The following is a 21816-nucleotide window of genomic DNA, read 5'->3' as shown; positions in this document are numbered from 1 at the left end:
ACGGAAATTGCTTTTATAGATCGTTTGATCAGCTGGCAACCGGAGCGTGAATGAGACTTAACCATGGCTATAATATATAAATCGAGTTTTAAACTACAGAGAACGTTCTACAGTTAGTCGCGCATTGGCGTTGTAACAGTATATTCGTCGCTTCTCTCGTACACGAGGAGGATGCAACATAAAATATAATCAATCCGTCATCATGCGGAGGAACATAGTTGCCCGACATGACAGAAGAAGAGCGTGAGAAGAACGTCTTTCGCTTCCTCGTTAATTTTTGCCTACACGTCTCTTCGCAGATTTTACATACGACGTGTGTAATAACTTGCATTATAAAGCCTTTTATATAAACAAATGTGAAATTAATATTATATATTATTTATCTCATGTTGAAGCTATCTGACGTGTTATACACATCCCAGAAGAAACCACATGAGCTGACCTAGTACTTTCAAACTGTCCAATACTAATAATAATATCAATCAATGATATCTAATATATGAATCAGTGACATTTATTTTTATCTTAGTTACTGGTGCATCCAGCGCAAGTCAAACCTATTCAATTTGTCTCTTTATCAATGTTATTCTTAATTTGGCTTCTAGTTTCATCTCTCTCAATGAAATTTTGTGTGGCTTTCCAAAACACACACGTACACGTGCACATATTTTATGTACTTGATAAACATTATATTAATATTTGAAACAGATGGACAATCAATACCGATGAATGAAATAAAAAGTATTAATAAAAAAGTATTAATAAATATTACAAGAATACAAGACTCGATAATTACTTTCCTTTTAAGGATGTTTTATATCTATTTTCAAAATATTGAGAATTTAATGAAAATTGTACAGAATGTCCTTACATATGTTTAGATTCTTCGGTACAAATTTTAAATTGATTTTGGTGTATTTTGAGTAAAAAATTGTGTGGAATATTACAATTTGATCTTAGCTACAGTGCAGAGATATATATTTTAATATATATTATATTTTTTATTGCATTTTTACTAAAATATTCCAAATTTTGTTAATCGAAATGATTAACTTTTGGCAGAGAATTTCGCCTTGTGTCAGATACATGGCTAATTTCATTGAATTATATTTAATATCTTTTTAATTAGTTAGTACTTGTATAAAGTGGATATGCGTCAATATTGATTTTCAGCTACTTTTTGCTGGGATTGTACAAAACATCCTTAACGACATTCTTTCTCTTTGAAAGAACTCTTTTAAAAAGAACAGGATATAAAAATTAAAAAAAAACTCTGTGCAATATATATTAGTATGCTTCTTTATTCACGATAAATGTTCGCAATTTATTTTCTTCGCAAAGTAATTGTAATAAGAGCGCCAAAATCGTAACATTCGGCTGACATTATTGCCAGAATAAAGGGCGCGAATCCGAGAGGGGACCTCGAGTCCGGTAGGTTCAATGCCTTTTCACATCCCCCTATCCGACATTCCGTCGCTCGGATTAAAATGCCCCACGAAATTTTTTATCCGTTTTCTCGCAGCCGCGATACATTATGCCCGCTTCCATCTCCGCTCGAGGGTGGCGCCCGGGAAAATGCGGCCTCGTGTTGCATCTTTTGTTGCGCGTCGCGGCCATTCACGCGTAAACAATGCAGCCGCTATAACGAAAGAATGCGGGATGTCATAGAGAATACGGGCGTCCCCAAAGGAGAGAGGGGAAAGGTTCGCCCTTCTTGGAACGACCCCACAGAAATCTCCATCCCGCGCATTCATGGAAGAATTCCTTCGTCTTTTATTGGATTTCTCAAAGGAAGGCTCCGGCACCTTTATTGATATAGTTTATCGTAAGTGCATGTATGTATATTTCGAGTTATGAAATTGCGAAATAAAGCCTACGCGAAAAGTATTTTCGACGACGATACTCAAAAAAATTTGAGAATATTAATTATATATGTATAGAGTGTTTCTTAATAAGTGCGAAAAATTTTAGATGATTCTTTGTCGAAAATTAAGGGAGGTTCCTCATATAAACGTATACATTTCTCCTTGTGGAGTTACACTTCTCCAAAAATGAGGGTGAAAATTAGGTTTTTATTTTTTTCTCGAATTTGGAACTTGTTAAACAAATGAAATTAGGTGGATATTTTCTATTAGTAAAAAGATTATTTATTAATATTTTTTTCATTCTCCCGTTGTTATAAGAGGATGAAACCAACAATCCCTATTCAATTTTTTATTAGAATTTTTTAATGTTTATATTGAAAAACCCCCTTAATTTTCGACAAAGAATCATCTCCTAAAATTTTTCACTTATTAAGAAACACCTGTGTATTAAAATAAATTGAATTAAAATAATTTTTGCAATTTTGTATCATGAATTTAAATTACTTATAATTTTATAATGAAATAATTATGTTGAAGTTTTAATTTATTTTTCGAAATGTATACAAATGTATACGTATATTATTAATATACAATATTTATAAAATTGCTGTACAAATATTCTCTAAGTTAAGACTTAATTATAACAAGAACACAATTTAAATAATTTGATATCTACATCTATCATTATCCTTCGACTCTAGCACGTTACCGGTTCCATAAAAAATCGATAAAGTCGACATCAAATTGTGTGCGTGTGTGTGTGTGTGTTCTATCGTGCAGTGTGAGCGACAACCGCGTACTCATTAAGTCGCGACGAGATGCAAAGAGCTCGAATGAAAGAGCCTGCAAACGACGGCCTCTCGTGAACTATCAGGAGGCCAATCGGCGCTTCCGGCCCTAATTAATTGCGATTGGTCGGTTTTAAAGAACTTGTATCCCGTCCCATCAGCCGACAACGCACGATAGCTCCTAATAACTCAACGGCGACGGAAGGGGAAATTTTATCAAGGCAGGAAACGGTCCAGTCATTCTCTCTCTCTCTCTCTTTCTCTCTCTTTCGCTATTATGACCGCCCATTGATGGTCGTAAAGACACAATAGGGAATTTCCTTCCCTCGAGAGACTGAGGGTTTACGAAAAAAAGGAAAGAATCGTATATCGAATATCGCATTATTCTCGATACTGTCGTCATCGAAGTGAATGGTGTTACTGTGCCAAACGAGTTTGACGCATTAACAGCGTAATCGTAAAAGTGATACGTCGAGCAAGGTGTATCAGGCCAATTAGAGCGTTGTGAAATCGTAACTATGCGTTATAGTGCGACCGACATGGTGGAAACATGATTAATCCGTTAACTGCTCCAATTTACGAATCCATAATAATCGCAAAAAAAATATATCATAATCCCAAGCATGAAAGCAATATTGTTCAAATATAATTTTAATTCTAAAATTTTGAAATTTTATTTATTTCATTTATTTTCTCGCGATATATAATAACACGAATCCTCACAATATGCGAAGTGAATCTTTTACACTGCACAGAAAAAAAGGACGTTCTTGTTTTGAAAATATATTTAGTTTTAACATGAAAATCTTGAAATGAAATTATATTGCGTTAATTTAAGAAAAATATAATTGCTTGAATAATTGCTTACTTGAATGAAGCCATTTTATATAGTTCAAACGAGAAAAATATATTCTTATGATTTAAGATTTAATTTTCTTGAATGGAAAAGAAACAATGTTGGATAGAAAATAACATTTTTAAATCAAAGATTATAATTTTCTGGAAGTAGAATTAAATAATTATATATTCTTGAGGTGACAATTACAATATTAAAATAAGACTATAATATTGTTGAAATTTAAAATTATTAAATCCTTCTAAGAAGATTATAAATTGTTGGGTATATAAACAATGAACGCGTTAGTTTAAGTATATAAGTTTTGATTTGACACTTCTTTTTTTCCTGTGTATTATCATCGAGTGAATTCTGACGAGAAGAAAAGATTACTCTTTAAATTAACCACCCCATTGAGTCTTGATAAATTATCGTAACCGCGCCTCGAGATAAATTCTCTCAACACAAAAGCCGATTCTATCGACGGTACAATGCGGCCTTTCGAAAATTCTTTATCTTTCCGCGATTCCCCCAATCTCATTGAGATCCTTCGAGAGCCATTAAAATCCTATAAAAAGGGAGAGCCCTTTTTTCCCCTTCGCTTCGTTCAAATACTCGGTGTTCTCCAGAAGGCTCTTGTGCCTTTCGTCTATCACTCGGCCCTGGTGACAAGCGGATCTTTTTTTTTAAAAGCGCCAGCCAAACGGAGCCCGCGGAAGGAAAGGGGGTCGAGAGGGCTCGCGCAGAGTTCGGAGGAATTCATCTCCGAGACAACGGTCTTTCCACAGCCCTTTCCCGTTCTTACCGCACCTCCCTCCTTCTCTTTCCCTCGGAGAGGGGCTCTCACCTTCGCGAGTTCGTAGAGAGGAAGCGACCGACATCGTGACTCGACTTGACTCGACTCCACCTCGCTCACCGACGTTTATCAAGTCGAAAAGTCAATGCACTCCCCCACGAAAGCCCGTATCATACTCATACGAGACGCGCTCCACTTTTATGTCGTGTTGTATTGCAGCGATAGATTTTTTTCTTTGATTCATTATAGCAGGAAAACGGACAGGATATTCGACGCGCGCGGAAATAATATTGCACAGAAAAAAAAAAGAAGTGTCAAATCAAAACTTATATACTTAAACTAACGCGTTCATTGTTTCGTATATACGCAACAATTTCTAATCTTCTTAGAAGAGTTTAATAATTTTAAATTTCAACAATATTATCGTCTTATTTTAATATTGTAATTGTTACCTCAGTAATATATAATTATTTAATTCTACTTTAAGAAAATTATAATCTTTGATTTAAAAATATTTATAGTTATTTTCTACCCAACATTGTTTCTTTTTCATTCAAGAAAATTAATTAATCTTCAATTATGAGAATATATTTTTCTCGATTGAACTATATAAAATGGCTTCATTCAAGTAAGCAATTATTCAAGCAATTACATTTTTCTTAAATTAACGCGATATAATCTCATTTCAAGATTTCCATGTTAAAATATATTTTCTAAATATATTTTCAAAATAAGAATGTTCTTTTTTTCTGTGTCAAAAAATAAAATAATGTTTCCTTTGTAAAGAAAAAAATACGAACTTTAAAAATTTTTTTTAATAATGATGTATTTAAAAAATAGAAATTTTAATAAATTGGAATAAATAGGAATTCTAATTGTATCCTAAAAATGTACATTAACGAATTAATAGATTAATAAAACCTTATTAATAGATTTAAAAGAAGCAGAATATTATCATTTTATTTGTAAACTATAAAAACTGTAATAGAGAGAGAAAGAAAAATTCGGCACCTCATCGAATTAGTGAAAAAAATCACTCATTTTTTTTTTTAATATTCCGTTAATCGAATGTATTAATTAGCACATATTTCTTCTTCTTCTACATAGAAATCTCGATAAAAAAAAATATAATAATATTGTGTGCGTGCTCGAGGGATATATCCTGTGTTTAAAAGCACTTCCATTTCCAAAGATACGATACTTCGCGTGAAACCGGCTTAAGTCGCCGTCGAGCGTGGCATTGGATGATTCTCGGTCAGGTATACGTTCCCGATGCATTGCCGCAAGATGCACCGTAAGATACGCATTAATTGGAGAATCGGCCGGAATTTACGCGCGCGTTATGCGTGTCTCACGCGTGTCGCTGCGATCTCGCGGTTGCACAGAAGGGAGGAATAAAAATGAGTACGCGTTCTTCATATATTCAATACTCTAGTATCGAAGAGAAGAATACGAAATTGCGAAATTTGCGAATTGATTAGAATCAGAACGTTTACTCGAATCTTGTAAAAAAAAAGTCCCTGAGCTTCCAGGTTCAAAAGATATATTTTCAGTTCAAAAGATATATTTAAAAAATTTTTGAAACAAAATTTGAGAAACTTACAATCGATTTTTCTGCAGCAAAAATATTAATGCATATCATTAGTCTTTCATTTTATATTTTATTCTTAATAAAATTCTCAAATTTCCTCCTTATTTTTGTCCTAATTTTAAGTAAATTTTAAATTCATATTTTTATTTTTTCTCTCTCGAAATTATATATCTTTTAAAGTTATTTAAGTTATTAAAAATTATGTATATGGCTGTACAAAAATTAAAAGCTATGATATTTTAATTGGATTTACAAAAATGTATCATGGATGATACAAAGATGTAAATCGATTCGATTTCTTCGAATAGTTTAACGCTTATCCAAGTCAGAAAAAAGAAAAAAGAAGATACGTATAAACCAATATATATACCGAATACATCAGTCATGATATAAATAGTTTATGCACCTCTATAAACATGAAAGTATAAACTCTATCGCAACTTCTATCTTTACACAGCAGAGCGTCCAAGTCGATTAGGTATGCGTTTGCAGCTGCTCTGAAAAATTCCACACGAAACCAGCCAGTTTCTAGGCATTCTGTAAAGAAATAAGCACGTTTCAAACACGTCTGTGCTTGTCTCCCGTTGTCCAAGAAAACAACAGGCGACTTCGAATTCCGAAGAAACGATCCGATGCATCGTGCGTCGCATAGAAAGCGTAACCAATCACTATGTGCACGTTGTAAGTAAGTGTGCAATTTTTTTTAGTGGATTTGACAATCATCTATCGTGTATTTATGTATAATCTTAATTTATTAATATTTGCAATTGAAAAAATCGTAAGAAAAAACACCACATTGATATTTGCATTCGAAAAAATCGTGAGAAAAAATCACGTTGATATTTGCAATTGAAAAAATCGAGAAAAAATTGATGGAAAATTTAAGAATAATTGTATCTCGAATAATAAAAAAAAATTCATATTTATAAATGTTTCCCCGCAGAAATTTCTCCTGAATTTTTTAATAATTTTTTAATAATAAAAAAAAATCATATTTAACAAATGTTTCCCCGCGGAAATTTCTCCTCAATTTTTTAACGGTATCTCGATAGTTGCAAGCATCGCGAGAAATAATGCTACACTAAGTAAAAATCAGCATCGTCACCAAGTAAATGTCAAGGTATATCGATACCTTGTTACATTATATATAGCATTTTCGCGTATTGTGTAGGATGCGCTCGAAAAACGCGTTTATGCCTCGCAAGAACCATTCGTGCGACGACCGGAAGTAGGCGTAATAACGAACTCCCATCGGCCATACACGCGCTTCGAGAACACAATAAGTTGTGTGTGGATGTCGGGGGGGAGGGGGAGAGGGAAGAGGGACACAAAGGTCGTCTTTTCTCGGTAACGGCAACACGCACGAATTCCGCGCGCAAGGGCGCTTCTTCCGAGCGGGAGGGAGGGGGGGCCCATTTTTTGAGGAATCTTAAGAGCAGGATCGACGACCAGGCGCATACCAGGCCATTTGATTGCTCGTGAAAAGATAGCGGCGCGGGCTTCTGTTTCGGTAATAACGCGTTAATCGCGTGCGTTAAGTGCAATAATGCAGTCTATAATGCACTTATAAAAAAAAGGAGAATATTAACATATATTGAATAAAAAAAAAGAGCGTATTTGCTATAGAGTACACTTTACTTTTCCTTTTTAGCTAACTCTTTTTTTTTACTATTGGATAATCTACGGATAAATTTTTCTCCTTACTATATTTTATTAAAACGTACAATTGCGTAAATGTATATTTTGTTAAAATGTACAATTTTTTATTGCGAAAATTTTTTTAATTTTTCTCTATAAATAATAGAATTTAATTTTTCCCTACAATGATGTAAATAAATTATTATATATTATAAATAAATAAAATTGTTTTCAAAGAATTATTAATTTGTTATTTTTGTCGGTTCCGGGATCTTTTAATTAAATTTTGAAAAGGAATTTTGTGAAAGAGGCAAGTAATCATTTCGCATGAGACATGAATATCACGAGAGCTAAATGGATACTATCTTACAAATACCGTAAAAGTACCATATGTGCCGCATATGTTTCCACGCTAACGTAATTGCACAAACCGTCATTACTCCGTATTAGACGCGCGAATAATGAACGCTTAATTTTCCTCATAAACATTATTTTTTAGCCTTTTTAGGAGTAATTATATTTTTATTTTAAAACATTTTATTTTTGAGCAAATGACGTTAGATAATTTCGCTTTTTGCCCGGTCGTGATGTACATTTGATTAACATTTATGCGAAAAAGCTGGAGATCGATTTTCGCAGAAGGAAGATTTCATTGATTCGTCATCAAAAATCACGTCACGTGGCTCTCATTAAAAGCAATCTTGCGAATAAATTTGTGAAAAACGTATGATCGTCGTACGACTTTGTACATTATCGGCCCACGTTGCCTATATAAGGATCGCCCACGTAATCTATCGTCGCGAGACATCAATGAATAATTATGGATTGAGAAGCTAACCTTGAGAACTGTGAGAAATGATTGCTCGATCAATGATTGATCAAATGCCGAGAAAAATGTAATATACAAGTAGTTTTTAACAATATTAATTTAGAAATAATCTCTAGATTAATGAGATTTATTTTACGAAAAACAATTTATATCGAGAAATTAATTCTCTTCCATAAAAGATTTGAGATGTTGATTTAATTTCATAAATAATAATAAAAATTATTTTCTTGTAATTGTATATTATATTTAATTTATTGAGGAAAATGATACCAGGAAGAATAGAAATCTCGTTAAAAAACAAATCCCCTTGCTCTTTCTCGGCAATTCGCCTATGAATAATTCAATTTAAAACCCAGGCGGCAAGATCTAGAAATTTCTTTCTCACGAACAACGCGACAATGCAAAAACGAGGTCATTCGCTATGTTGCGTAGGAATGATGGCGAATAAGATCAGTGAGGTTAATCAGATCGGAAAGAAAACGATAAGGTCGTCCATTCTGCCATTAACTCACGATATTCTTACAAACGCTCGACATGATTGATCGCAGCTGATTGACGATATATCATTATCATACATTCACATCGTATCGTTTTTTCATTCAGACAAATAATAATAATTTTTTCGAAATGTATATCAATAAATCTTTGTAATTAAATTTTTGTTAATTATGGATTTCATGGAAGAATCAGCTGTTCTATTAAATACGCTTTTATTATAAAATATTCATAATTGTTTAAGTTTCTCATATATGTTAATCTAAGAAAATAATAACTCACTCGATCGCTGAGATTAAGTCATCCTTCTTTTATTGACTATTTTACTTTATTACGTTTTATTATCATTTATTACGTTGATGTAGACTACTTATCTTCGAGTTTTAAGTAATCAACAAATTATTAAATATATATAATTTAGAGACAACATCAAAGATGACGTAAGCACGTTCAAACTTCATTTTTTACATTTCTCTACAACTTACACTGAACTTCCATTGATCAAATAAATTCTCTTTGAGGCTTTTTCCAAAAATCTTTTCTCACTTTTTACACTTTTAAGTTATTTAAATGCAAATTGCTATTTTGTCGAGGAATAAAGTCCTTCGAAGACTAGAATAAAAACAGTCTGTCTAAAACAACGATACGATAAGAAGATTTCGATCTCGCAAAGAAAAAAAAAAGTCACGCGACTGTTGAAAGTTCAGGTGTGGAGGGACCTTAACGAGGATCTTGACGAGGGGATTCATTATTGCCGTAGTGATCTCGTACGTGATTGAGCAATGACAGATCTTTTCGACCACGCAATAGCATCCCACGTGTGTCGGCGCGCTTGCGAAGCGCTTAATTATCCGACGATGATCCGTTAATGATACGTGGGCGGGGTAACAAAAATGTGATATCGAGACACACAACAATCGACGTCATATCCTGACAAGCAAAAAGAAGGATATATCGTGTAGATATGCATGTCCGAGTTCCTCTTATCTCGGTCAACAGGATACTCGTCGATTCTCGTGTATCAGACTCGATATATATAAGATACTTAAATAAGATGTAAATAAATAATATAAATAAGATGCAAATAAATATATTATATATATATATATATATATATATATATATAATAAATATATAGGCTGAAAAAAAACTTGGTTGAAAAAGTCAAAATTTGTTTTGCCCAACTAAATATATTGTCCGATACGTTCAAATAAATATAACTAAAATATTCCGAAATAATTTGTTGATGTAAAAAAAGTTTATTTAAATCATCAAAACAGAGAGTTCAGTACAACGATGTACAGTTACTACAACAGAATATTTTTTTGCCAATATTCAACAAAATTTTTTTTTCAGTGTATGATATATACAGGGTGTCCCGGTCTTTCGTCATCTTTCAAAGACAGATGCCTGGGATCATTTAAAGACGATTTTTCCTAAGAGAAAATGTCAATGAAGGCCATCATTTTTTGCATGTTCCCGATTTTTGTCATCATATATCTTTGCAATTAAGTCTCAAATTAAAACTCAACTAAAGTAAACTCTATTTAATCAAAGAATGTGGTTTTGTTAATATTTTATTTCTACAAAGCTTAGTTTACGAAAAACCCCTTATTTCCAATCACTTATAATTCGAAAATTATTAGTGCCTCGACACTAATAATTTTCGTTGAGGAAAAATCATCTTCAGATGATCCCAGGAATCTGTCCATCTTTAAAAGATGACGGAAGATAACTGGGACATCCTGTATATATGATATACGAGATATATAAATAAAATATAAATAAGATATAAAACTAAATAAATACAAAAGCGATATAGGTGTATAACGATAGAGAAATACTTGGAGAAATACCTTACGATAACGAAATTTGTGGAATACGAATTAGAGGAATTTATTAGAGGAATTATTAGAGGAATTATTAGAGGAATTTCCAGATTTCTCAGCGAGTTCCGCTTTGTTAAACACCGACGCATTATATGAAGCAGCGCACAATTAACACTAGACTGTGTTTAAAATTTTATCGCTTTACGTATCATGATTTTGCTGGAGTCTAGAATACCGAAACGCGATTAGAGGATGGAAAATTAAGGCGATGCAGGCCGGTAACGGTCGTTTCGTCGACGAGTTGCGTGAAATGCAACACGCGATGATCCCGTGGCTGAGCATGTAATTCCACGGTAATCGCACGTGAGGAAACTCTCCATCTTCCTGATTATCAATTGCGGAAATTAATTATACTGGAGAAAAAGAAGGAGAGAGAGAAGAAGATTCTATGCCGCGTGCGATTTACTTGTCATCATCGGTTCCCGACGACCTTGTCGTCAACTCGGCCTATCTCATCTTGTATTAAAGGGTTATATGTAGTCACCAAGTCGAAAAAAACGCATTTTTGGGGAATTAAAAAAAAACTGTTAGGTATTTTTATTTCATTGATTCTTTATCATAATATATATCTATCGAAAAAGTTTTCATAATTTTTTCAATTAAAAATATCGAGAAAATAGGCACAGTATCTATTTTCCAGAGACAAGATTGCTCGGAGTTGAATTATCTGAAATAAAAAATTCAAAAGAATTTAGCTTTCGTATGAATTGATCTAGTCGGTGAACGAAGGATTTTACAAAAAATTGATTTTTGACAATGTGACAGACGTTTGACGCAAAAATACGCATTTTTCGTGTTAAAACTTTTCATTCTTTTGTTAATAAAAAAAAAGGTTTCATCAAAATTAAAATCCCTTCGTTCACCGACTAGATCAATTCATACGAAAGCTAAATCCTTTTGAATTTTTTATTTTAGATGATCCAGCTCCAGCAATCTTGCTCAAGCGCCTAAAAAAAAGTCTCTGGAAAATAGCTACTGTGCCTACATTTCTCGATATTTTTAATTGAAAAAATTATGAAAACTTCTTTGATAAATATATATTATGATAAAGAATCGATGAAATAAAAATATCTAACAGTTTTTTTTTTAATTCTCCAAAAATACGTTTTTATCGACTTGCTGACTACACAGAGAAAAATATCATTCTACTGCCAAAAAATTACTCAATTTATTTTTCTTTTTTTAAGTAATAGTTTTCTTCAATAAAGAATATATTCTTGATAATAGTCTTAAAATATATTCATCACAATTATTAGAAAATCTCATTATCATGTACTCAAAAGAAGAATTTATTTTCTCTTCAAGAATATTGTAAAGTTGTATCAAAGAAAAATCAAACTTATTTTACGTCAACTCTTGTAGGAAGCAAACCAAATTTTTGTTTTAATTTAATATTCTTGACTAAAATACTGCACTTACTAAAGTTCAGAATATATTCAATTAAATTTAATGTTTGTGGTGAACTTATGATATATTTGCGGATATACAAACTTATGATAAACTTAAAATAAATAATATTTACTTGTATACAGTATACATTTTTCTCTGTGTGTAGGTATAACCCCTTAATGATCGCGAATCAGTAACATGGTGAGAGGGAAGAAGGCAACGCTCGTTTTAATCATGATCGCGACCCAATTATGACGTCGTCGTAATTACTTCCGGCCGATATCACGTGTACCGGTCGAGCATATTTTTTTCAAGCGGTACATTCGATATCCGATGTGCCTCTCCTCGACGATATTTTTTTCTCGGATCTTATTGCGAGCTCTTCCCGTTATTTGTCCCCCGCGATTATATGTCTCGTGTTTCGACTTCATTTTTTTTTGTCTAATTAAAGGACGCGACTAACAAATCATCGCGAATGAACGTTTTCCGGCGTTTGTTTCGCGCAATAATTGCAGCTTGAGAAACTTGCCCTTTTCCTCTGCAGTTTTAATTCTGAATACGGCACTCATTAACGCGGTATCCTCTAATTTAGGTAATTTTTATCATTGAAGAGAATCATCATTTAGCCTTTGCTTATAATTAAATGTATAATTAAATGTAATAAATGTAATCGATGTCAGAATAGTTGAATCATCTTTTATTTCAGTCTTACATTCCTATGATCCTTAAATCGTCAAGTAATAATTATTATTGAAATCTTTGATATATATCATGCCTCTTGAATGAATCATCGCGTTTGATACAATTGACACATTTAAGATTGTCACGTTATCAGCATTATCTTTTATTGGAGTACTTTAACCTTCAAATCTCTTTAATTCTGACATCGACTCGTACAAGCCGCAGGCTTGTAGCCCACAAAAGGGGAATGAAAAAAAAACAAGACTCACGTTTTCGGGCTGGGACGAGCGCCTCTGCCGCGGCACACAAAAGAGCGGCACGCCGCTTTCCCGCTTCCTCTCCAATATAGCGGCTTCCGGTTTCCCTTTGGAGCACACCAAACCTTAATCTCCGCCGATCCGCGTGGTCCTCCTCCTCCTCTTCTCTCTCTTCTGTCACAAATCACTAACAAGAAGCCGGCACCGACGATCACTATTGACGCTATAAATCACTTTCCCGAATCCACTCTCGTCTCCGACACTCAATATCCCGAATTGTTTCGATTCACCCGATAATGTTATCGCATCACGAATACAGCTCAAACGTCAACGAATACACATGTGGAGAGATTCGGATGCAAGCGCGCGAATCCAAAATCTTCGTCGACGGATCCTCAGGGGCATCAGCCCCCTCGTGACGCAGCTTTGTTTATCGCGTCACATCGGTGCACTTCTCGCGATGGTATCGCTCTGAAGTTGACCGCGCGTCAAGTCGAACGTAACTGACGCCGGAGTTTCTCCTCCCTCTCTCCTCCCTTCGTGAGCGCGTGGGACGATTTTTCGTACCAATGTTTCTTCGCACGACTATTATTTTGCTCGACGTCACGCGGTCGTACGTAAAAGGAGATTGTTGTAGAGGAAAAACTCGCGAAACGAAAACACGTACGAGCACCGATACCGAGCAGTGTTGACAGCTTGCGCTCCGCGAACCAACTGAATTTCGCTTCTGACGGACCGCTCGTCACCGATTCCCCCCACTCCTTCCTACTCTGATTGGTCGCTCCCCTCTACCGCGAGCTTCGAGTAACATGTATCTATAGCAATACATACTCCATGGTTGGATATTTTGATTTTTTTTTCAAATGTGAGCCGTTCGTGTAGATGACTAACACAGCGAGCTTGTCGTTTTTAATCGCAATTTTTATTTCGATTAAAAATGAATAAAATAAGTGCGATCACGTTATCAAAAAGACGGCATGAAAAAATGTGTAAATACTAAGTAAAAATGAAAATCGTAAATAATAAATAAAAGCAAAAATTTAATTAAAATGTTGAATTTAATTTTAACTCTTCTATTTTTAATAAAAATATTCTCCCAGATTATTAATCAGATATTATCTCATTAACATGACACTGCTTGAATTCACAAAGAAATAAATTTTACGATTTATTTTTTGTTATAATGTTTTATATAAAATGGAGTAGATCTATATCGAATTAATTGAATATTTTGCTATCATACAATGTCTAATTTTATGTTATAATTGTTAATGCTCAGGTAACAAGATGACGTCTCCAGACGTCATTAAAACATTATTAAGATGTCATTTGACGTCACTCTGCTACCTAGGTGTGTATATGTGGAATAATTCGAATAACAATTCCTATTAATTGAGGAAACATTATTGCAAGGTTTCCCTTACGCAGTATCTTATTATTAGCAATATCTCTCATTTAAACTTTTATATTATAACTTTTATATCTGCAATTAATATTTATAAATATAACAATTATATTTATAAATATTAATTGCAGATTTTTTTGTTACAGTATTTTTTATATGTATAAAACGAATATATCGAATTAATTAAATATTTTGCTGCTTGTTTATCATACATTTTATTTAATTTTATAATTGTTAATATGTATATGTGGAGCAATTCGAATAACAATTCCTATTAATTTCTGGAAACATTATTACAAGTTTTTCCTTACGCAGTATCTTATTATTAGTAATATTTCTCATTTAAACTTCAATTATATTTATAAATATTAATTGCAGATTTTTTTTGTTACAGTATTTTTTATATTAAACGGATATACCGAATTAATTAAATATTTTCCTGCTTGTTTATCATACAATATTTTATTTAATTTTATAATTGTCAATGTGTGTGTATATGGAATAATTCAAATAACAATTGGTATTACTTGAAAACGGAAATGTAATTAATACATTTCCGTTTTCAAGTAATACCAATGTGTGTTTTTCTTGCGATTTTCAATTAATCGCAAGTTTCCTTACGCGGTACCTTGTTACTATCAATATCTCTATTTAAATTCTTTAATCGCTTTTATCTTTATAAATGTTTTAATCTCTCACTATTTCCAACTCGCGATGACGTTTCGCACACGATGATTCGTTCTTGATCCCGGCTGTTGCATGACTCGACGAAATGCTTCTTCGTCGAGGATATCAAGCTCGTGCGACTCTTAGATGGGTATTAAAATCGAATTAGGATGCACCGAGACGCGCGGTTCCGACAAAAAGTCAGGTGGCGATGACCGAAATCAATTTTCCCTTCTCGATCTACCTGCATCTTGAAACTTTCGCGCATAACGCTTATGCATTACCGAGAACGACGATACATTGGACAGAGAGTTTCCGTTGTGCATTCATCAAGGAGAAAAATTAGTCCGCGATGTGAGGCCGGTGATTATGTAACGAGCGGCAAAACCACGTCTGATATTTATTAGATTTATGACCGCTATACTTAAGTCATCTTTTCACTACATACATCCTTAATCGCAGTTTCGCACTTTACAAAGTTAGCACATCATTTTCGATATAATTAATAGACGCTACCTACGAAAGCTATTGAAAGAGAGAGAGATAGAGAGAGGAATTTTATCAAGATTCTAAAGAAATTAATATATGTATAATATTTTCACAAAATATTTCGATTCCACATTTATTATAATATGCTGGTAAGAAAATTAACTCTTATATATGTATCATTATTTATATAATTTTGTTTTATATCAAAAAAGAATAAATATTTCGAAAATTTACACTCTTGTTTAATTAAATAGGGATTTATTGTTATTGACAATTTATTTCATTTTATCTGAGAGAGAATTTCAACTCTATTATAAAAATATCGAATCCAAATGATTGTGTACGTAATACGTGCTTTTTGATTGCGATTTTCAATTAATCGCTTCTTCAATTATACATGAAGTATATCATAAAAATATCACATAAATAAAATCGCAAATTCTTATAAATTATGTATTTCACGTATACGCGAAACGATTGACCTAGTTTCCCTTCTCGTAGGTCGTCGCTATTACTAAGTGTTTTCACAAAGAGTCATGTCTTTTTTACGATCATGTTAGGCAGATGCGCGTTATCCTTTTTGAAAACCAGTATTGGGCATCTCGGTGTAAACAATAACAGTCCACGTCGACGAAACTTTATGAACTATCTTTTTTTATCTCTATGTGAGCATCGCGTATTCTTAGCCTTTCATCAAAATAATTAAACGTAATATATATAACTATTTTCTCCTTACGATAATATTTAATACTGTATCAAAACACTTTTTTGGCAGAATGAATGAAGAGAATTCACTCGTGAGTCAATTTTAATTCTCAAAAATAATTATTGTGATTACTATTTTCCTTTTTCTTAAAATCTGAAAAAACTATGTTTTTTCAATTATTTATATTATTATCTATAGATGAAAATATTTATATATAATAATATATATATAATAATAATTTCTAAAAAATTTATGCGTCAAAATTAAAAAGAGAGCGGCAATATTTCAGAAGTCTGTCTCTTTTGAACAAGCTTTAATTGTTTCTATAATTATAGTTTTGAGAAAGAGAGAAGATTGGATTCTTCAAAGCTCATTTTCTTTTTTTAATTTTGGCATAACGCGTGATCGATACGTAATTTTATTATGTTTATATTCGCAAGTAATACAATCAATCATAATTAAAGTAAAAAAATATGCGATGTTATAGCTTGTCAACTGATAGCATTAGATTAATTGAAAGATCTATTTAAAAAAATCAAGAATTGTCAAAGAATTGTAGAATATATTGTAATTTAAAGACTTATAAAATGTGATATATTTCTCTGGAGATGTATAGTTTAAAAGATACACATTAGAGTAAAAAACCGAACGCGCGTACGGAACATCGGAGATCAAAGTAGACGCCTGTCAGAAGCCGCGCGTGTGGCGTAAACCACGTCTGGTTAAGATCAGAGACGAGATCTCCCGCGTGGAGAGCGTTGAATCGCCTGATCCCGTACCGCTCTTGTCCTAAATGTCATGTGGCTGCCCACGCTAATTAATCCATTATCATCGCGGTCGTCACTACCGGCACTACCCGGGTTTATACTGTTTCTCGGCGAACACAGCTTACGCACCGTTCACTGTATGTAACTTTAATGAGAGTATATACTAAAGGTGTGACTGGCTTTGGTATACTCTTTCAGGAGCGCGTTAACGACGCATATTAAATCATGAATACATCACAGAAGCGTGTCCGGGAGCGCCGTCTCGATTGATTATACAACAGCCAGTAAAGAATATAAGATGACACGACGAACAAAGATCAAAAGAACTCTGAAAAGAAAGAAAATATCGATATAAAAATATAATAAAAAAGAATAAAAAAATAGAGCAAAAATATAATTAAATAACACAAATTCAATTATCCAGCAACGTTCCATGCGAAATATTTATTCGCTGGCATTAAACGTAGATGCTTAGGATGAATAAATCCTAATCATTCACGCATGACATTCGGCACGAGTGATAATTCGCTGCTTCGAGGCGTTATCCCCCTCGTCTCGTGGGACGCAGAGGGTCCTTCCTATCGCAGTGACACGATCCGGCGCACCCAGCACGTGGACAGGGGCACGGATCGTCGGCGCGTGCCGGTTGCATTTAATTTTGCTAAAACCCAGCGCGCGAATAATAAACTGACAGAGATCTAGACACAAGGTCTACCAGCGTTGTCTGGAGGGGAAACCATTACTATTTACCGCGCGTGTGGGCGTTTACTATGTGGGAGTGCCGCCGGACATGACGAGGGACATCGGTCGGAGGCATGTCACGCACGTGTGTGTGGGTCGCAGTTTCCTCTCCCTAGAACAGAAACTCAGAATTCAGGAATTGGCGCGATAAAAGGAACCGCTGGACGGTGACGGAGCGATGAGAGAGAAGGGAGGGCTCGATTAATTTTCTCATCTGGCAAATGCGTTGCGCCAACATTGATAAGCGCGTCGTCGGAAACGGATGAAATTTGCCTTCGACTGCCTTTCGTGTATAAGAGATAAATGGATTATGAGAATTTATTTCGAAAAGAAAGGGAAAGTATGAATGAAAGTTCTGTTACAGATAAGACATACGGCTACGTTAATTAATTCGAGAAGTTCATCACTTCGGGTGGAGGACAATTATTCGAGATAAAGTCTCTGAGAAGAGATCAAACAGGACATCAACATTTCGCTAATTAGTTGATTCCATCGAACGACCCATTCGAAAGTTTTCTCGTAAAGTATTATCCTCGCAGCTGTCCTATTGTTCGATTCAGAAACTTGATTATACAAATCAAGCGGAAAAAGAAATGCGATTATTAATGTTGACTATTCGTATAATTTTATATAATAATCGCGATGAAATTATATACATATTAAATGAAATATTTATTTACATAATTGCATTAGTATGGCATGCTAAATTCTTGTTGTTCATTTGTTTCATCAATATCTTGGATTTCAGATAAATTCAAAATGTCATCTTCCTTCGCTTCATCGCGATTATCAAATATTGGTATCGGTTTCATCCTTCGAAATGCTCTTTCTATCTTTTGCACCACATCGACTTCCGCCCGAGTGCTTATAAAATTCGTTACTCTACAGTCCTTGACGTTATCGACTCTTCCGGTTCTGCCACATCTGAAAGTATCATACAATATGTCGTATCACAAAATACTATACATACTATATGCATAATACATGTAAGATAAGAGACAGATTGTGTAGATAGTAAGATACCTGTGAATGTAATCAGCAGTTGCGATTGGGAAATTGTAATTTAACACATGATGTATCGCTACAGTATCCAATCCTCTGGATCCCGCGTTTGTAGTGCACAACACATAGCACTTAGCACTCTTGAAGCTGGCGTATTTATTTTGCCTGTCATACAACGGCATCTCGCCGTTCATGCGAACTGTTGCTATATTGCATTTCTCCAGGAACATACTGACCCAATTGCAAGTGCTATTCGTGTTACTGAATATGATTACTTGTTCCCTATTAGCTACTTTCGGCTTGATATATTTTAAAAGTTCTGCCGGTTTATCATCCGGTCCTACTCTTACAAATTTTTGTGGCACGAGAATGTGATGTAATTTATCTGAAGTTATTTGTACCAATGACTGCACCTGTAAAAGAATAAAGTATAATACAATTTTTATACTATCTTAATCTTGAAAAGATACTTACATCTATGATATTGTTTAGAATTGTTGACATTCTTGAAGGCATCGTTGCAGATACTAATGCGAATTGGGCGGCTGTAGGTAATTCGGTATCATTGTATACATTTTGCTCAAAGCCGAGCTGAAAACAAAAGATTTTGAGATTATATTATATTTCTAAATATTAAATATATAATTTGTAAATAATTTTAAAAATGTATATATAAATATATATACCGGTACTCTTTTCAAGAATATTTGTAACTTTTCTTGAAATGTTTCATGAAATAAGGCATCTGCTTCATCTAATACGATAGATCTGACCATGCCTAATTTATAAACTTTAAATGTGGTTAATTTACTAATGACTCCAAAACTACCTACAAGAATGTCGACTTGGCTCACAGGTGGATTTAATAGCATCTTCTTTGTTTTTCCACCAGTAATGGTTTGTACCTGAATATTAAGATGTTGACATATTTTCTTTGTTTCTAGCTGTGGAAAAAATTATTTCTTAAAGACAAGTAAATATTAAGTAATTATATATTTTGATTTATTATACAATACAAACTCCAATTTGAAATGCTAGTTCTCGAGTAGGTGTGATAATCAACCCTAACGGAGAATTGTATCGGTCCTCTGTTAACTTTTTCCATTGTAAAACTTTATCTATCATGGGTAAAAGATAAGCTAATGTTTTCCCACAACCAGTTTCAGCTGCTATGACAGTATTGGCACCATTCATTATTCGAGGTATTCCTAATGTTTGTATCTTCAAAGGTTTTGTTATTCTGTAGTTTTCTAAGATTTTTATTATTTGTGGATTTAAGCCAAACTGTGCAAAGGTTTCGCATGCTTCTTCTTCTTTTTTATGTGATTCATTATTATATGCCTCTTCTTCCACCTGAAAGTTCAATACATGTTTAGGATAATAAATAAAAGTAATACAAGAAAAAAATAATGAAAAATTAATAAATAATACCATACATTTGTAAGAGGATATATGAAGAAATGATCCCCTTTAGACTTATAATGATGCCATCCTTTACTTGCCAGTGGTATAGGTTCAAATTTAGAATATTTTTGTCCTTCATAAAAGTTCAACTCTTTCCGTTTGTAGACAATTATTGGTGTTTTTCCTTCTGTATTTTTTGGAATCTCAAGGCGATTGACATTACTCTTCCTTTTGGTACCTCTCTTCTGTGTGCATGATATTAATTTAATTATTAGTTTAAAGATTATTATTTATAAGGCTTGCATTGTCTTTACATTATTACTTATAATTATTAAAGATTATTATTTATAAGGCTTGCATTGTCTTTACACTTGATGTGTATATTATAATGTACAAAATAAGCTAAGACAGATAGGAAATATTGCGCTTACGTGATATCTTTGCAATTGCACAAGCTGGACATTTGCAGTTTTGTGACACAATTTACAAAATCGAGAAAACATTGTTATAATCACTATATAAATAATACCGCAAATGCACGCGTGAACACGTGACGTCAAAAACATGTGTTATGAAGCGGCAGCCATTTTGAATTATCGGTAATCAATATAAAATCTTGTTTATCTTATACTTTATCTTATAATACTTTATTTTTCATAAAAATTTTTCATAAGTATTTTTCATAAAAATATTATTATTTTAAGAGAAATTGTGTAAAATATTTAATTTTTTATAACAATTATATTTATCAGTTGTCGATAATATAGAAAGTTATTTTAATAAGATCCTTAGATCAAAAGTGCTGAATTTATGAAGAGAAATGCAAAATTATGCTACAGATGGTGCCACCTACTCCTTTCGCGCAGGATGATAGAAAATGGCTGAATGGCCATGCCAAAATTTTCTTTTCTTCATCAATTATTATTAAAAAAAAGGATGATGAAAAATCATCTCAAGAAACTTTGAAATCTGCGCAAGTAAAATATAAAATAAAGAAGATATTTATGATAAAATTGCTATCATAAATTTCTGAAAAGACAGAAAATGATAGTCGATAATAAATTGTTATTGTTATATTCTATTAATAATTAACCTACAAAGTTATTTATATTTTTAGAGAGATAACAAAATTGGGACACACATGCATTCATGTTTCATTATCGAAAATTTATTTTACAATCAATTATTCGCTAAACGTGCGTAATATTTCTCATATTTTATATAAATATTGTCAAAATAAAACGAAGCAGGATAAAATAATATAGTCACGATTTTACAATTTGTGTTATACTATCCTTTCGAACGAATTTTAAAACAAATAATTTGTGAGAGACATATTTTAAACATTGAGAGAGACATATATGTTCTATTTTTTCCATTAAATAACATAATAAAATAAATAAGTAAATAATATATTTATATATTTATAAAACTAATATCAACAACTAGGATAAAGTTTTAAAATCCACTATAAAAAAAGAGAGAAAACATGATAAAATAAATAAGTAAATAATATATATTTATTTATTTATAAACTAATATTAGGTTAAAATTCTAAAATTCACCAAAAAAAAGAGAGAAAG

The 21816-nt window shown here is 33.0% G+C and overlaps 2 protein-coding genes across 5 annotated transcripts in view; both read right to left on the bottom strand.

The window, feature by feature from the left end:
- LOC105249840 (signal-induced proliferation-associated 1-like protein 2) overlaps window positions 1-13898 on the bottom strand; it is a 73220-nt gene extending 59322 nt beyond the window's left edge. The window contains exon 1 of the mRNA XM_011255594.3: window positions 13066-13898. The gene's annotated coding sequence lies outside the window, so the exon portion shown is untranslated. The remainder of the gene's footprint in view (window positions 1-13065) is intronic.
- A 2800-nt stretch (window positions 13899-16698) lies between these two features.
- Window positions 16699-20810, bottom strand: LOC105249841 (probable ATP-dependent RNA helicase DDX28). 4 transcript variants are annotated; one of them, XM_011255597.3, is made up of 8 exons: window positions 20665-20810; window positions 20266-20478; window positions 19850-20182; window positions 19516-19773; window positions 19304-19420; window positions 18851-19242; window positions 18508-18751; window positions 16699-17414 (listed from the first exon to the last, which is right to left on the bottom strand). In XM_011255597.3, the coding sequence occupies exons 1-7, from the start codon at window positions 20797-20799 to the stop codon at window positions 18517-18519; spliced, it is 1683 nt and encodes a 560-aa protein (XP_011253899.1). In that variant the 5' UTR covers window positions 20800-20810; the 3' UTR covers window positions 16699-17414; window positions 18508-18516. The 4 variants fall into 4 exon arrangements, with proteins under 4 accessions (XP_011253899.1, XP_011253897.1, XP_011253900.1 ...); XM_011255595.3 differs by lacking the exon at window positions 16699-17414 and adding an exon at window positions 17465-18390; XM_011255598.3 differs by lacking the exon at window positions 16699-17414 and adding an exon at window positions 17465-18390 and having other exon boundaries at window positions 19663-19773.
- Between the last annotated feature and the right edge of the window lie 1006 nt (window positions 20811-21816).

This window comes from Camponotus floridanus, unplaced genomic scaffold, assembly GCF_003227725.1.
Source record: "Camponotus floridanus strain SB8 unplaced genomic scaffold, Cflo_v7.5 scaffold28, whole genome shotgun sequence".
Lineage (NCBI taxonomy): Eukaryota > Metazoa > Arthropoda > Insecta > Hymenoptera > Formicidae > Camponotus > Camponotus floridanus.
The sequence above is the reverse complement of the archived record's forward strand: the minus strand, read 5'-3'. Positions and strand labels throughout refer to the sequence as shown.

What these genes read in the sequence shown, in the direction of transcription:
- LOC105249841 (XM_011255597.3), bottom strand. Translation starts at nt 20,799, where the DNA reads ATGTTTTTGACGTCACGTGTTCACGCGTGCATTTGCGGTATTATTTAT. An exon ending in TTCTAAACAATATCATAGAT is followed by an intron (nt 19,243 to 19,303) that starts GTAAGTATCTTT and finishes ATTCTTTTACAG; the next exon opens with GTGCAGTCATTGGTACAAAT. An exon ending in ACTGCTGATTACATTCACAG is followed by an intron (nt 18,752 to 18,850) that starts GTATCTTACTAT and finishes TGATACTTTCAG; the next exon opens with ATGTGGCAGAACCGGAAGAG.